The sequence below is a fragment of the Rhopalosiphum maidis genome, chromosome 4, assembly GCF_003676215.2.
Source record: "Rhopalosiphum maidis isolate BTI-1 chromosome 4, ASM367621v3, whole genome shotgun sequence".
Lineage (NCBI taxonomy): Eukaryota > Metazoa > Arthropoda > Insecta > Hemiptera > Aphididae > Rhopalosiphum > Rhopalosiphum maidis.
This window is the reverse complement of record NC_040880.1, coordinates 13,440,869-13,459,730: the sequence shown is the minus strand read 5'-3', so window position 1 is coordinate 13,459,730 and position 18,862 is coordinate 13,440,869. Positions and strand designations below refer to the sequence as shown.

The following is an 18,862-nucleotide window of genomic DNA, read 5'->3' as shown; positions in this document are numbered from 1 at the left end:
TTGTTATAATTTTATTCATAATTGCATCAATGACTACGTAATAAATATTAATAATAAATGTTCAAGTTCAATAATAAAAATAAAAATTAATTGTAAAATATTGCTTTACAACTAAAGCTGAGTTTAATTTTACCATATATTTAAGTTATGTCTTATTCTAAATCTAATACGACTTTCATTATTTTTAAAGCTTATTCAGAAGAAAATGACCCAATAGATCCATATATAAACATTTTAAATAATGAAGGATATGAAGCTAATTTAGTACCCACTTTAGAATTTGAATATCATAACTTTGATGTGCTTAATCACAAACTACAAAAGCCACAAGATTATTCTGGTTTGTATGAATTGTTGTTATTATTTAACTTCACTATGTATTATTATGCTGAGGTGTTTAAATTATTTTAAGTTATAATAATTGTAAACTATTTTAATATACATCTCTAAATTGTATTAGATAAATCAAAAATAATTAATTTAAATTAATTCTATAATTTTTTTTTACAAATATTTAAAAGTAAATTTGTTTAAAAAAATTACCTATACAATTATTGATAATAGTAATTTACTATTAATATTTTTAATTGTTTAATTTAGGTATGGTTATAACTAGTCCAAGATGTGTACGCGGAATTGTTAAGTGTTTGGCCGATAGTAAGCTAGATGATGATTGGCATAAAAAACCTATGTTTGTAGTTGGAGAAACAACATCTCGGCTGGTAAACAAAGAACTTGGTTTTGAGCCAATTGGAGCTGATAGTGGCAATGCCATGGCTTTGATACCTATTATTTTAAAATGTACAGTAATGGAAAAAGATAACAATTACATACTATAAGAAGTATTTTTGTTTTTATTAATGCTTTTTTTTATTTTTAGATAAATTAAGTAAACCATTATTAGCTCCATGTGGAAATCTAAATCTAAATATACTATCAGATAATATAAAAACTGTTAAATTTGAAAATATAGAAGTTTACCGGACTATACCACATAATAATTTAAAGACGAATTTAAATATGTTATTGAGTCAAATTAAAAATCAAATAGGAGTTATTTTTTTTAGTCCTTCTGGTTTTCGTGCAATATTAGATTTGATGCCAAAACAATTATTTAGTCAATTACATGTAAGTATAACAGTTAATAGAATAAAATATTCGAATACTAGATACAAGTATCTCATTATAACATTTAGTAATAAATATTAGGTAAATATTAATGCTTAATAATTTTGAACGCTCAGATTATATATTGTATTTACACCAATTAGCAATTTTGTAGGTAAACACAAAACGTACAATGAATTTATATAACTATAACAGAACAAAATTTAAGAAAGTAACATTATAGTATTTTAAGATTAAAGATTTAACATTAAGTCTGAAAATGTGAAGGTGCATTATTTAAAAAAAAACATCGTATTTGATGCAAAATATAACAATGAGAAGTGAGTGTAAAGGAATTTTTTTTTAAAAGCGTATGCTTTCTAGTTTTCTAGAACTTTAAAGATTGAACATAGTTTTATAACAGATAAAATTTCAGGAACATTCATTGCACCATTGAGAATAGATGAGATAAATTTGAGGTCAGCACTAACATGATTTCTGAGAGTATGAGAATGTTTCAATTTGAATCTTCATTAATATTTAATAACATAATAAAGAAACTTAAGGCAAACAAAGTTATAATTTAATATTGATTAGAAATAAATACTTAAATAAAGCTTAAATAATGTTACTTATTTTAATAATTACTGGGATAGTGAGATTTGAAAGATTATTTGAATTATTATTTTTTTTATGAAAACTGAACACATAAGTTAAATATTAATATTTTTTGAAACAGTATTGACTAGATCTTTATTTTACTTTTTTATTTTAGACTACAACAAGTATGAAAAGTTTTATTTATGTAAAATATAAACAAAAGATTTTATAATATACAATGTTATTAATTTCTTTAGGTTATTTTTTCCAATTATAGAAAAAGATGAATTATTTACTATATCATCTAGCGCTAAATTAGTAGTTTTGGTAATACATTTAAATCATCTTTATAATTAGGTTAGTAGTAATATTGATTGGTCAACAATGTTGGATGTTGAGTAAATTACTTAAGTAATAAAATTACGTTACTCATTATATTAAATATTTTTATCTAAATTACATTCGCATTATCTAACATTATTTTTATCATGTCACATTACATTTCCTTTTTGAAAGCAGGGCGTTACAAATAATATTACTTTTTTCTTATTTATTGATAAAATGTTTCAATATTTTTTTATCATAAAAAATGTTACACATTATACGCCTATTTAAATTGTATCTGTATAAAATTGATGTTGTGCATTGGTAATTATATAAATAAACAGGATCTATAAAATAAATAATATATCGTATGCCCATAAATAGATAGGAATATCAAATAATAATATTATTTCAGAATAATTGTAATTTTTCTTAAATATTATAATCCTTTTACATTTAATATAAATTATTCTACTTCATTTTAATAACGTAAAAAAACTCTTTCCTTGTCGTAGAAATTATTTTTAATAAGTAATTTCCTTACAGTAATTTGTAATTTTTGTTACCCAACACTGTAATGGTCAATAACAAATATATATGGGTTTGTAAAATATATAGGCAGTTTGTGACTATTAAGATAGTCTTACTTAAGAGGACACCATACTCACATGTGTTGTCTGTCTTACTAACATACATCATAACACATTTTTGTTCAGCAGAATAAATTTTGTGATGTTAGTTTTAATATTAGAGTAAATTTACCTATTATCAAATTTAAAGGTAAGAATATTATTTGACAATGACATATATTTTTTTGATATTATCATTTTAAAGTTGTTATATTTTACATAGCTATAACTCGCTTTAAAATAATAATATCATTAAAAGCATATGTTATTGTCTAGATAATATTCTTACCTTTAAATTTGATAATAGGTAAATTTACTCTAATATTAAAGCTAACATCACAAAATGTATTCTTTTGAACAAAAATTTGTTATAATGTACGTTAGTAAGAAAGAGACAATACATAGGGGTATGGTGTCCTCTTAAAGTTATAGTGTTTGTCAAACAAATTTTCATACAGTAGTTCTGATTTAGATTTGTTAGTTTTAATATTGGAGCAAAATAGTCTTATTATTAAACTTAGGATAAACTGTAATATTTAGTATAGTTTATTTAAATTGTGTTGATACTACTTTTGTTATGAAATAAATTATTAGTGTAAAATATCACAATTTGAAAATGTTCATAACTCTTTAAAATTAAATTATCCAAAAACCATAGAAAATATTGTTACCATTAAAAACAAATAGTAGATTAACTTAAATCCCAAAACTAATAAAACTAAATTAAAACTGTTTATTGTAAATCTTACATATTAAATAGGAATTTAATAAATTTGTAAGAAGGAAACAATACATAAGACCATATGAATTGGACGTCCTATGATAAACATTAAATTAATTTAAAGTTTAACAATAAGAAAGATTGAGAAGATTCAGTTAAGTGATTAATTAATACTCTTATTTCATCTTATTATGATTAGGCTCCACTAATTTAATTAATTAATTAAAAATTCCTATTAAAATTTAATATTAGTATAATAGTTAACAAAAACTCAATTTTCCAATATAAATAGGATTATCTAATTTTTTTTTTAACACAGACTGTTTTATTTTAATTATAATATATGGATTCTTTATGATAGTAAAGTAGTTCTGCATTTATAAAATAATTGTTTTTTAACAATGTCTTTTAACAAGGTCTAACTATGTTTAATCTATATTAAATTATACATCATAAATATTAAATTAATTTTTTTACAGATTTTTGCTATTGGTCCTACTACAGGAGCTGCTATTAAGGAAGCTGGTTTTATTTTAACTGGGGAATGTGAAAAACCAAAACCAGAGTCTATGTTAGAGATGATACAGTCATTTATTAAATAATTTACTGATTTATCTATATTAATATGTAACTAAGATTTATAAAGTATAAAATATATCCTATGTTATATTGAACATATATTTCAGTTACTGACAGATGATTTTATGTTTATCCCAATTGGTTACTTGGCATTTCCTGAAATCATAACAGTAATTTATTTTAAAATTTAAGCTTATTATAAATTATATTTGTTTTTGTTAGTTACCGGCTACAATACCATTGCTTTTTACACTTGGAGCACCTATTTTTTGCTGGTTGTCTACAATGAGCGCAAATATTTTCCTTGACTTCAAAATCATCAATATGTTCATATGTTTCACTTAGTCTAGAAAAAAAATAAAACAAGGATATCGCTCAGCTATATTATTTTCAAGTCCTGAGAAATATGATAAGTGTATACAATGTGATTTCAATGATTAATTATTGTATTTAAATATTCAATGAATAACAATTCTAAGCAAACTATCTAGAATTTATAGTTTGTCAGTTTATATAGGTATTTCAAAATAATTCGCAATTTTAACAAATTTTGTGAAAATTTAAAAGTTTATGACTTATAAAACAGTGGTGACCAATCCATTATTAACTGGCCCGTCAAAGTGATTAAAATGAAAAATATATATATTCTAAAAATGTAACGTTTGTAAAATATTTCTATGTCTTATTGTCAATTACATATATTTATATTTTATTTTATAACAAGCAATATTTAATAAATAATTAAATTATTAATTAAATATACCTATATAAAGATGTGCCTAAAATAAAATATACATTCAATTAAAAAAAAAGTTTAAATTCTTGGCCCACCCAGAATTTTTTATGACCCTCGTTAAAAAAAAGGTTGGTCATTACTGTTATAAGAATTAAAACTAGATTTTTTTTATTCTTGTAAGGAAAACATATTATTTCGTTTTATTTTTGTTTTTCTAGATAATGATTTAGAGTGATTTTACTTGACCCTAAAAAATATAAACTAGAATTTGTTATCAAAATTGTCACTCGAAATTAAAAATAAATGTATTTTTCTACCAAAAAATGGCTTATGAAGTTATGGAAAATAATTATATTCAATAAAAGTAGATACCGCTCTGGTGTACTATAAGTGTCGATTGGGAGTCATTATACTGGTGGTTCAATTCTTAGCAGAGGCGGTCTGTATCACAAGTACAATTTATATGGTTTTTGATATTTTTATTAAATTGAAGTTTATTTTTTACTTTTACTTATAGGATAGATTAATTTAATTTTTGATGAAGTAGATTTATTATATCGATAATGACGAATTATTATAACATTATAATTAACTTTTAAGTAAATTTCATCTTACCATCAATAATCATGAATAGTTACATGGTATTAATAATTAATATCTTAAGATCAATATTTTGAAAATGTTGTTGCGTAAATGGTGAAGATTCAAATTTAAATAATATATCATAAATGTAAAGTTCCCTTCAAATATTATTTTTGAATTATAATAAATTAATTAACATTGTTATTTATTGTTTATAATAGATATGTAATTTTGTCCAAACTTGAAATTAAAATGACTATAAAAATGAATATATATATATGTAAATGCATATGTCGCATCCACTTAGTGTAATCGTATTTTTCATGAAATAGATATACTATGATCATATTGTGTAAGTCAAATTTTAGTTCATGAAATGGACATATATTTTATCCATTTCATGAAATGGAAACTCTTATTTTACACTTAGTGTAATATTTTGAATTAATTACATCAATAGGTAACTTTTTGTGAAATTGAAATAATAACATTGATACGATAACACAAATCTAGTAACTTTGAATTGTAGGCATTAAGATACTAAATAGGTATTATAGAACTTACTACATACATGTAGTACTATACTACATAGGTGTGCGCACAGTGGGTTCCGGGTGTGGCTGGGCACCCCCCGACAAGTAATTGGGGCCCTAAAATTTAATTCCAATGGCATATATTAAATGGGTCCGTATTTTAACTAATGTTACTAGAATAAAAATGGTATTTTTTCTAAAATATATCGTAAAAAAATGATGTTTCTGGATAAAAAAAAAATACAATGTAAACTATTTTATATTTAAAAACTTATTATGATTATAACAACTAGATGTTATTGACTACAAAAGTAAAAATAATAAATAAATATTGCAATTATCTTAAAAATAGGTTTTAGATCCAACTGTCTAATGAAATATATTTCTTGGTACTAGTAATACTACTGATAAATATGTGATATAATGTAAGTAATGTTTATACGTGCATTATTATTTATTAATATATGTTCATGTCTTTTTAAGAGAGGGCCCAAATTAAGAAGGGGCCCGAAAAAATTGTAAGCACCCCCCGAAATTCAGGTCTGCGCACGCCTATGTTGTACTACTAATATTTTATAACCTGTTATCGATAATTAATCGGATCAATTGTATGAGTGTAATAAGATTATGGCATTCTGGAAAAGTTTTATATATCATTTTTATTTTTATTTTTATATGAAATCTTAGCAACCAAAATAAAAATGTAATTAATTGTTAGAATATTTCATATTTCTGGGGGACAGGGTTTTTTAAGTTGTATTTGTAAACGCCAATGTTAATCAAAACAATGTGCTTGTTTTAAAGCTTCTGTAAAATGTCACAGTCATTCCCATAGCTCTAATATTTGTAAAAATAAGTAATAATTTATTATAAATAATTATAATAATCATGAATAAATGTAATAGATTAAAAATGAAACTTAATTTAAACTGATTGTATTTTTCATAACACAAAAAGTTATTATTTCGATTTCATAAAAAGTTACCTATTGATATAATCAGTTTAAAATATTACACAAAGTGTAAAATAAGAGTTTTCATTTCATGAAAAATATGACTACACTAAGTGGATGCGACACATGTATTTTTAGATTTTTTGATTCTGGTATTAAATACTCATGACTCGTGAGGAATCTTGCATTAAATTTACTATTCATAGCTATACAAAGTAATTATTTTATGAATTAATTACAACATGGTTGGTAATTTTAAAAAATGTTATATGTACATAAAAAAAAGGGCGGGCAAGTGAGAATCACTCTGCTGTTTAGTAGTACAGATGGCTGATGGGAAGAACTAAAGTAGGTCACTATAATACATGTGTTAAATTTGAATGCAATGACAAGTATCATTATATACTAAAAACGATTCTGAACACGCCGAGTACAGAGATGATTTGTCAGTCTAGGCACTCCAGGATAATTAGTAGGATATATTATATTTAAATTAAATTAATTTATTTATTGCTAGTAGAAGAAATGTGTACAAAGTATAATGGGTGAATATATGAAGTCACTAACTTTGCTCTACACTTAGGTAAACCTCTTGTTGTTGAGCAAGAATACTTATCTAGATTGTTATTTTAAATATAAAGAAATAATATGTAATGAATAAACTAAAAATTAAATTTAAAATAAAGAATAAAATTTAAAAAGCAAAAAATTCACAAATTGTGTATTGATATAGAAGGAATACATTAAGAACTTAAAAGTATAGTAACAATCATAATTATATAAAATATAATTTAGTAATTGAATATTTAGGATTTTTAATAAATAAGCTATTTAATAAATGTCTTTCAGTATAACTTTTCATAAATAATAGTTTTGAACAATAAAATAGTTTCTACAGACTATCATAAAACTAATTCTTTAGTTTGTATTTAAATTGCAAATAATTTGAACACTCTTATTTCATCTGGGATGATCTCTAATGGCCTTAGACCAACTTGATTAAATATATTAGATGCTTTTTTGATGTTAGTAAAAGGAATTTCGAGATGTTTTTTTCTAAAATTATGAGGATTGTTTTTAATTTTAAATGCTTTAGTTTTGTAAATAAAACACATCGTTTGCTTTTTGTATAGTTTTTCAATATCCAGTACTCGTAATAGTTTGAGTAGCTCTTTTAAAGGGAAAGTTTTTAGTTTACTTAAGATAATTATACTTTAGATATTATTACCTATATTTAAATTGTAATATATTGTTATTTTACACGATTTCGTAAAAAATTAAATTTTATACGCTCATAACATTTTTCTATTTTGACACTAGAATTTTTTTTATAGTTATTTGAATTGAAGAAAAAGTTATGGACCTTGTATTGGGTTTTTTATAACCATAGATATAAATCACAAAAACCTTAAGAATTTTCAACTTCAAAATTCCTTGCAAATCTTTGTGATTTTGACATATTTCGTACACATTTGATTTTTAAATGCTTATATGAACAAATATTGTGACTAAAACTAAAAGTTTATATCGAAAACTGGTTATGCGTAAAAATTCCCATTTTGTCGTTACTTTTTCAGGGTTTTTCCTGACGCTTTTGAAAATTACGGGAAATTTTTTACTTTTGACCAACTAGATTCATTTTCCTTTTCAAAGATGAGCTGAAGTTAAAAATGAAAGCACTATTACTACTCCAAAACGTGATGACAGACACAAAAAAAACACATCATTGTAAAATCATACATTTATCATTATCACTCCGTTCAAAATCTAAAATAGGTATTTAAGTTTTTAAAAACATTGAATACTTTATTTTATTATGATTCAAAAATAAATAGGAGATTTTAGATACTTTAAATTTCTACTAACGGATTATATTATAATTGTGTGTATACGGTATAATCTTAAATATATTTTTGAATCATCAATAAACTATATAAAATTGTTGACATTTTTTAACATTTTATTTAAAATATCAATATATTTTTTTTCAGTCAAAAAAACTTAAAATTGAATACAAGATAGTACATAATTGATGCTTATATCATCATAATAATATTAAAATATATTGGCACAATTTTAGATTCTGAACGAAATGAGGAATCTATTTATCTTACAATGATGTATGTCTATTAAATTTTTATTTTTTTTTGTGTCTGTCATCACGTTTTGGAGTGAAAATAATGCTTTGGTTTTTGAATTCAGCTCCTCTTTGAAAAAGAAAATAAATCTAGTTGGTCAAAAGTAAAAAATTGCTCGTAGTTTTCAAAAGCGTCAGGAAGAACGAACGGCAAAACGGGAATTTTTACACATAACCACTTTTCGAGAATAATGATTTTTTTATTTTGATGTAACTAGAAAATAAATCATTGTAAATACTTAAAATTTTCACCAAATGTTTATATAAGCGTTATCTATTTACGATTAAATTTTTAAATTTTTAGAATTTTTTAAGCTATTTATAGACAATTTAAATTTTTGATTTTTCTTAGTTATTTTTTGAAATGATTATAAAAAAATTGGCTCCAAAAAATCTTTAAAATTTAATAACAGGTTTATTATAAATTGTACTAATAATAATAAAAAAATAACCAAAAATTGTTAGTCACAATTTTTGTTTATAAGTATTTAAAGTTCAAATGTTTACGAAATATATCAAAATCACGAAGATTTGCAAGGAATTTTGAAGTTGAAAATTCGTAAAATTTTTGTGATTTATACATATGGTTAAAAAACCTAATACAAGGTTATCCATAAGTTTTCTTGCAAGTAACTGTAAAAAAAAACTAGCGTCAATTTAGAGAAAAATGTATGAGCGTATGTGAGATTTAATTTTTTACAAAATCGCGTAAAATAACGATTTATTACAATTTTAATAATTTTTTTAGTTAGCATTATTATATATTTAAAAGTCAATAAATATGTAATACTTTAATACTTTTGTAATTTGAATTCTAATTATTAAATATAATTGTAGGAAAGGATATTTCAGTCTTGGTCGATGTTTGAGCGTAATTTTAATATTTCTCCCGGGCGTAAAAAATCGAAGTTCCGTCTCTGATTAATATATACTTTATGTATATAATAGAACAAAGTGTCCGCATTCTAAAATTTTACTTGACCGTATAAAGTGTTTGCGTTATGCAGTTTAAATAATGGACCGTACAAAGTGACTGCTTACCATAGTCTCTTTATGGATATAAATATACACATATTTGGTAGAGGGGTTGGTGCGCTAAAAATGATTCTTAGCACCAGGCATCAATAATGCTATAGTTACTACAGCACTGCTATAAGTTGAAAAAATCCATATACAACCAATATTTGTTAAATAGTAGTTTTTTTTTATACTACTATAATTTAATTAAATCATAATCCCCTACATTAAATTTAATTTAATGATATACTTACGATTTAGCTACATCATATGAGTCATTTCCAAACAAATAAACTACTTGAGTTCTTGCAATTTTTTTCCATTGTTTAGTATAAGTATTTAAAATAGTAGGCCTAATCTAGTTGAAAGAAATATAATTTTAAAATTAATAATACGCTTAATAATATTGTTTTTTTATGTATTATTTTATTGAGAATTATCTGCATGGCTCTTAAGTTCATACATTGAACGTAAATTTGCCAAGTGGTTTTAATTTTTTAAATACTATGTATTAGGTAGATACTTGGTACCATATATAGAAATTTGTTACTCTGTGATTTTATGATATAATATATGAAATTTATGCATATCTTTATATCTATAATTCCAAGGTTTTCTGCATATTTGATCTAATTACTCAAATTTTTTAATTAATGTTAACAGTTTTTATGTAAGAAAATTATAACATTTATTTTTAAAATCAAAACTTTTTATGTAGACACTAGTCAGTAGATACCTACATAATATAATCAACACAATTACATAATTTTGTTACCTATATACCAACAAACATGTTTGAATTGTTGAAAATAATAGACGCCTGCCAACTTCGATAAAAAAAAAAAAAAACCTATGAACAAGTGCATGAAAAAATGTATTTATTCATATACAATTAATGAGAGCTGATTTGGCTGGGCCCCCTAATTTGGATATTATATGACTATACTGGTCTAATGACTGATTTGCATAGGAGTAATTTATTTTTATTACACAAGTCTGATTCAGGAATAGGTCTAAGTAGGTGGTGGCAAGAATTTAATTGTTAACCTTTTTAATTAGTGTGATTTAACCGTGTAAACATTTTATGAAGAGTTCCGAAGTATTAAGTTAACTGGTGAAGTGGAATTAGTTTACAATTAAATTTGAAAGGATATTCCTTTTTGATTAGCAAAAATTTATAGAGCATAGGTGAAAGGTCACCATTTTAGGGAACTCTGGCTTGCTTTTATATTCTGAACAATTGAATTATTATTATTTTTTTGATGAACTGAAAAATACCTGTTTTTTATAGATATGATTTGATTATTAAAAAATAATGCAAAGGTAGAAATTATAACACAATTGATTTATTTTTATTTTGACCTTTGTTGCAGCTTGTAGATAAAATTTATTTATGCTTTTCATTTCATTATAAAAGAGAAAGAATGATATTTTACATATCATTTTTAATGTATAAGTAAAGGTTTTTTTAAAATGTATTTTAACGTTTTTTAGAGTATAGTATTTTGTTTTATACATATTAATATATTCAAACATTTTTTACTGCATGAACTTAAGTTCACAGCCTTTAGGTTTTACAAACCTTGCTATTTATAATATTTAATATCTTACTTCAGCATTTAATTCCATAATAAGAGTGCGTTTAAATCTTGTTGAAACTTCTGTTAAACTCAACTGATACAAACATTGTCTAAAGTGTATCAATGGGGGAATTTGATCCAAAACACTATCATTCAGTAAATGTTGTAACTATTAAATATGAAATAAAAATAAAATATAAGTTGTTATATTATAAATAATAGATAAAAACAAATATAATATACTAGGTTAATATTTTAAATTTTGTACAAAGTTTATAAGTTATTTTTATTCGCAATGAAACATATAAAATAAATCTGTTTATATAAACAGATTTATTAGGTACCTTTTTTATTACATTTACCTGCATAAGATTTTTTTTCCGAAATTGAGTTATTTCATAACTTTTACGCAGCTGTTCTGATGTGAAAAATTCATGTAGACTTAACCACAAATGAGCTTCTTGTTTCGGTATAATATTATTTGTTTCGTCCATTATTTTCCATGAATTCTCTATTCATAATGCACTCCAAGTAAATACAAATTTTACTAGTTTATAACAATTTTGTTTGGAAAGTACTTATAGTAGGTACCTAATTTAAATATCTACCTTGAAAAATATATTTTTTTTTGTTTTCCCACTTTATCCAAGGCTTTACATTTAATAATTGACATAATAACATTGGGACATCATTATTGGTTGTCATTCTTGTAGTAACAGATAAGGATAAGCTACAATATACATAATATATATATATATATATATACATTTATTGGTTATATAATATTGTATTTAAAACTATTTAAATTTAAATTCATGCATAGATATATTAAAATTTTACTTTTTTACGTGTAGTAACATATTAAACATTATGCCAATGCAACAAATTCCCACTTCAAATTGTATTTTATGTTTATGTTCAATTATTTCATCTACTACTGGCATATTAGTTATTTTTGAACAGATTTGGAAATTATTTGTGTTTCTAAATTCATTATTAAAAAGAAGGAAAAATAATTGTATACATATAATACATATAAATAAATTAGTTTTTAATATTAAATATTATTAATCAACAGTACCCAATAGCTATATGTGTGATTGCAAATATGATATGGTCAAACAGATCCAAAGCATAATTTCCTAATGATTGAACACCTTCTTCGTGAAACAGTATCTTTTGTAACAGTCCAACCGCTACAGTTTCATGAAATAACTAAAATCATAATTAAGAATTCGAATCGTAAATATACATTTATACAAATACAGCGACAGTTTAAGAGTTAAAGACGCTAGAGACAAAATCAATTTTCCAAATAATATAGATTATTGGCACTAAAAATAGTTGACGCCATTCTTAACATATGAAAATTATGACACTGGGGGCAGTTGCCCTCTTTGTCCCCCATTAGACACGGCTCTGTAACAGTGTACAAATATTAAACAATAGTATCATTTAAAAATAATATTAATAAATTATATTGAAAACAAATTTACATAATTTAAACCAGACTACCAGACTATGAGTCAAAATTAAATATTTAAATCTCGATATTCTCACTACACCAAAAATCCAATATGTTGTACATCATACTTTATAATATATAAGGTTGTGACTTAGTAAGTCACTCAGGAATTAAGAAATATCTTCTATACAAAATTCCATGATATACTATTTAATTTAATAAAATTATGACTGTCAAGTACTTAAAAATGTATATAAAAAAATGTAAATATAAAACCAAAATAATAATAACAAATAAGCTTTACATTAAAAAAAAAATTATATTTTTTAAAAACATGAAACAAAATAAATTTACTATAGCTAATGAAATATATTTAAATATTATAAATTGGTTAAAAATTCAAAACAATTTTCCCAAAATACGAATATGTACAATAAAAAAGTTTATTAAACCGCTAAATGCTGCTCTTTAATCTAAAATATGCAAAATAAAAATGTTGTGTTAGTTAAAATAGTTACGTCTTATGTCTTAAATAAGATATGCATTTTATTTATTTTAAATTTAAAGTGAAATTCTTTGATATACAAAATAAATTATTAAATTAATAAATCATAACCCTAGTTAGTGGTTATAATATTATATATACTATATTATCATTTATAATGTGTATATTATGAATAGAATAAATAATTATTTATCTTCTTTAAATAATTAAATATAACTGTATTAATTTAATAAAAAATTGTAATAATAGTATAATAAAAACTTACGATAAAATATAGTGTAAATGATTGTGTAGGGTTTGGTATAATACACAGTAATTCTGGAAGTACTTTTTCTCTCCATATAGCTACACAAATAGCTTCATGTACAATAATAGAAACCTTAAAAGTACAAATTTATTTTAAGATAAAAATGTCATTAGATATTTTGACACGATTGTTGTGGTGATAGTTGTTTAACTTACTTTTCCGTAACTGATAAGCTGATCCTTAATATATTCTTCTCGGCCCTTAGACGCATCCAATGTAGCTTGTTGGTTGAGTTTTTGCAAACGATCATGACTATCGTACCAACTGCAATACACGTTTTTTTGTACATCTATATTTTTAATTTATCAATATTTAAAAATGAATTGAATTACATTTTTGATCCAAGTTCATTAAGTTTTGATTCTTTAATATGTTCAATGAAAAAATCAACTTCATTTTGTGATATAATATCCATCATAATATATTTTATAACTTAAATGGTTATTTTATTATAAATAATAATATAACTAGGTAAATTTATCGAATTTTACTTCAGTTCTAAGAAGTTTGGTCGATATTTTTACCAATTGTATTTCCTTAGTAACCAGTCCATTGACCATTATAATGTATTCAAATTGTATTTATTAACGTGTTTGTTTGTACAAACAGTGATAAATGTGGCATATGTATCCAACTTATCCAAGACAACCGAATAAGGTACCTAATTATCATGTATTATGTATGTATTATTATTTATAAGTATTGTTTACCTAATACCTATAGCTATAAATTTATCTATGTTCGTTTTTTGCCAATTCCAATATGAAAAGTATTTTATATGTTAGTATAAAATATAATAAATTATATAAACTTATCTTTATTTTACATTTCTGCTGTTGCCAAATAATTTTAACTTGAAAATTAAAAAGTAATCAAGTATATAGATAACACTCTGCTGTTAGGTTAGGTTTTTTTTTAGAATCTAAGACTATTTTATGTAATAAAAAGCGTTTGAATTTTTTAAAAAAATTAAAATATTGTGGTCTGAGAGGAAAAATGTATGACTTATGTTAATACCTAACAAATAGAATGCAAGTAATTAGGGTTAATATAATTCTTTAAGTGCGTCATTAGAAGTAAAATGTGCACATGGTGTACCTCAACCTCTAGTTACGGTTCTGCGGACTGCGACATATTCTTTTTATTACAGGTAAACTGAATTTAAACATAAATGCAGACAATATTTGGTATGCGATGATACTGCTACTTTGATTCAAGACAAATTAGTTGATTCACTTTTTTTGAATTCAAATATCATTATAAGTAAAATTAGGCTTAGCTTGATATTGATTTATTAGAAATAAACGTAGACAAATCAAATTATATTTATTTTAACATAAATCTTGGAAATATTGATCCGAAATATAGAATACTTGTTGGTTCATCAAGCAATCATAATATAGGCAATATAGCCAATAATAATTATACTGCTTTGTTTTCTGTTAATAAAATTAAATAATTAGGTATATAACATGGAAAAATAAATAAATCATTTAAATTCTTTAACCAATACAATAGGTACATAAGTAATTTTAGGTAGGTATCTGGTATATCTGTAATGATATTAAAAATATATTTAAAAAACAAATAAAAAGACTAATTTAAATATCGCTTGTTCGATCAATATTGAATTACGGAATAATTGAATAATTGTGCAGTTTCAGGCATATGACTCATAAAGAATTTTTTTTAAATCAACTATAAATAGCCTAATTAAAATCTTGTTAAATAAACCAAAATATACCAATAATGAATATGTGCACCAAAAACTAAATAAATATAATAATATCAAAGCCACAACCTTGTTTTGGCTTATCGGAGGGTTGCAAATATTTACTAACTCATAGTATCATTTATCTTTAGTATTTTATTCATTGTAATTTATTATATTCTGTAAAATATGTTCTATGTACTAAGATAATTTATTTTCAAAATCAATAAAAAAAAAAATGTTTTTTTTATTGTCTTTTATTCAACACTAATCATATTGTGTTATATGTGTATTTTCGTTTGTATTTTATGTTTATTGATTGTTATTATTGTTAAATATATTATAGTCTCTGTTTCATTACAACATATTTTAGAATCTGAGTGGAACGATGAATATATTGATTTTATCACGATGGATTATATTTATTTTTTTTTTTTGGCGTATGAGTACGATAAGTGGCGGATAAAATGATTCGATTTTCAAACATGGGGACAGTTGTGTACGGAAGTTCGTTTTGGGCCGACACCGTTCTTTTAGTCAGTCAGTTCTGGTTTGTTTCCGGATTTGACGACGTTTTAATAATTATTTTTAAAAGTTTACACTTGAAGATTATTTAACACAAAACAAAATGTTTATAAAGTTTACTTATTCATTTAGTTTCATATACTACACCGTTATAAACTGATAAGTATTGCGTACGTTCAACTTAACGGAGTCGCTGGTTCTTCATGACTGTTTTACAAATTCCATATATTAACCAGGGATTGAATAAGGTAATATCTTTTTAATTCGTCCATTTTTTTTTTTTTTTATAAGTATTGTGTACTATTAAGGTAAAAATGTATAACAAACATTTTTTATAAAAATTAATTTACTATTTAGTTCATTATTTTTGTATTTGTTCATTTCTGTTTCTCTGTATTTATAGCAATTGCATATGCAAAGCTGAGCAAGTTAGTCATTTTTTTTAACTAGTTAAAGTTGAATTACTTTTTTCGAAAACTAACTAAATTAGAATAGAAATCGATTTCTGAAATTTACCTAATTTCGAACGTGTTAGTTAGAAGTTAGTTTGGTAAAAATACTAACTTAAGTTAGAGGAGAAGTTAGAAGTTAGTTTATTTTTTTTAGTTTATAATATACATGTATGTATAAATATATATTTATGTTTTTTCATATATAATGTATTTCGTAAATTAATTATAAAGTATAGGTAGGTAACCAGGCACGTATTTGAGGGGGCGTTGGGGACGATCGCCTCACATAAAGCCTGTATTATGGTCTATCTTAGTATGTACTATGTATCTTATAACAAAGCTCGGAAGTTGATGTATTTTGCATTATTTTTTGTAACTTATTAGACGATGCTCTCCTGGCTACAAATGTGTTTCATTAGTATGTAAATCTGAACAACTAATTTTTATTTTGCATTTTTGGTGCTTATTACTTTTTAAATTATTTTTTGACATTTTTAGGTCATCTCCCCACATTTTTAGTCATTTTTACTGATTTCACATTTGTTTACTTCTTATCATTATGCCAATATCTTACTTAGAATTTTGAAATTACCACGGACTTAGATTAGTAACTATCCGATTTTATCTCACCGATTACAGTAGCCGTTGTCGTGTTGTAGTGAATATATTATACCTACATTTTATTATTTTTTTTGTAATATTTTCGAAATTCCGAACGTATTTTTATTTAATTTTTAAGGGCATTTTTTTGTATTTTTTATGTCATATTTTGAGTAATTTGTAAGCTTTGATAAATGTATATAGAACTTTATAGTAAAATAGAGTACAATTTAAAAAAATATATATTTTTATTAATTTAAAATAAATATTTGTAATTTTTTTAGATAATTTTTTAATGTTTCTTCCGAGCCCTTATAACTTAAAAGTTATAAGTAGGGATAAAAAGTTATAGGAGCAATAATTGTCAAAATATGCACAAAAAAAAGAAAATATACTTAAAAAATCGAAAATATACATACAATTTTTAATTATGTATAAAAATAAAAAAAAATAAAAATAATATAATATAATACAATGTTATAAAAAACGTTGAAATTTCAGCATCTAATCGACGACTACTTGTTTCAACGTCTGTTCGTCTGGATATCTAAAAAAAAATTATAAATTTTTGTGAATATTCTGACACTCACATTTAATTTTTATTTATTTTTCATACCTGTAAATTTGTTGCATTGGACAACTAGAGGATTTTTAAGATTGTCAACGTGTAATCGATAACGATTGACCGAGAGGATATTTTTAAATTTTTATTTAAGTATAACATTTGATAATATTAACTAAATATGCATTTTTATGCAAGAAAAACGTTTAATATGCTATTCTTAAAAAATGTACCCAAATATGCAAAAAACAAAACAAAGAAAATTAAAAAGCTAGGTTATGAAACGGATTTATAGCTCACCTATAGCTATAAATTGAAGGCATAGACAAAAACATGTAAGTCTTATAACTTATTATCCCTAGGGACGGATTCGCAGAATTTTTCGACCAGGGAAAATTATTTAGACCGGCCCTCTATATTCTATAATATCTAATATTACACATAAAAACAAAAATTAGGTACTAATGTTTTTTTTTTAAGACAATTCGAGGCAACTCCCCCCACATGACACATATACAATTTTAAAAATTATAATTTTGTTTACTGACTTTTATATTTATTAAAATAAAATGTGCACATAAATAATATAGCAAAACAATTTAATATGAGTTCTTTATTAAGTAATACACTTTTTTTTTAACTCAAAAAAGCTATCAAAAACAAGGGCATCAGGTTTTTTTGAAGATTGTTAAATCTAATTCCTGTTCACTTATTTTTTCCTAATTCTAACTAAATATTTATATTTCAATAAATAAAATGTTGAGATCAAATAATATAAGCAATTTTAATATACAATGTGTCATAAGATATGTTTTTATACATTATGTTATTATTATTTTTGTTAATTTGTTGCTCTTACTTAAAATATAGTTAACTTATAGGTAGATCCTTTATTATAGCTAGATTCGTGGCTACAACATTGGTATTATATGTAGGCATATTATTAGGGTGCGGATTTATATGTATTATAAATTCAAAAATATGTATTTATTTTTATCCAAAAATGCAATTAAAAATACAAAATATATAAAAAAAAAAATGTTTTTATTCAAGAAAAAAAAATTATAAAATAAGTGTATAGGTACGTAATTATAAATTATACAACACTATATTAGATTATTATTTTATTAACATTAATTATTAATATATTCAAATTAAGTAATTATTCATTGGAGTTATGACATTCTTTATCGTCAATTAGGATACAATATATTTTTTACGTCAATAGAAGTTATAGG

At 23.6% G+C, this 18,862-nt stretch overlaps 2 protein-coding genes across 3 annotated transcripts; one reads left to right on the top strand and one right to left on the bottom strand.

Moving 5' to 3' along the window:
• On the top strand, window positions 1–4,061 carry LOC113549516 (uroporphyrinogen-III synthase-like). Its single transcript, XM_026950856.1, has 4 exons — window positions 1–340; window positions 601–801; window positions 881–1,128; window positions 3,861–4,061. Exons 1-4 carry the CDS (start codon window positions 148–150, stop codon window positions 3,981–3,983), a joined length of 765 nt encoding a protein of 254 aa, XP_026806657.1. The 5' UTR covers window positions 1–147; the 3' UTR covers window positions 3,984–4,061.
• On the bottom strand, window positions 3,950–14,231 carry LOC113549515 (zinc finger MYND domain-containing protein 10). 2 transcript variants are annotated; one of them, XM_026950853.1, is made up of 11 exons: window positions 14,107–14,231; window positions 13,930–14,038; window positions 13,733–13,846; window positions 12,579–12,712; window positions 12,338–12,481; window positions 12,106–12,227; window positions 11,860–12,008; window positions 11,529–11,666; window positions 10,172–10,275; window positions 4,187–4,306; window positions 3,950–4,116 (listed from the first exon to the last, which is right to left on the bottom strand). In XM_026950853.1, exons 1-11 carry the CDS (start codon window positions 14,190–14,192, stop codon window positions 4,068–4,070), a joined length of 1,269 nt encoding a protein of 422 aa, XP_026806654.1. In that variant the 5' UTR covers window positions 14,193–14,231; the 3' UTR covers window positions 3,950–4,067. The 2 variants fall into 2 exon arrangements, with proteins under 2 accessions (XP_026806654.1, XP_026806656.1); XM_026950855.1 differs by having other exon boundaries at window positions 13,930–14,063; window positions 14,107–14,125.
• Between the last annotated feature and the right edge of the window lie 4,631 nt (window positions 14,232–18,862).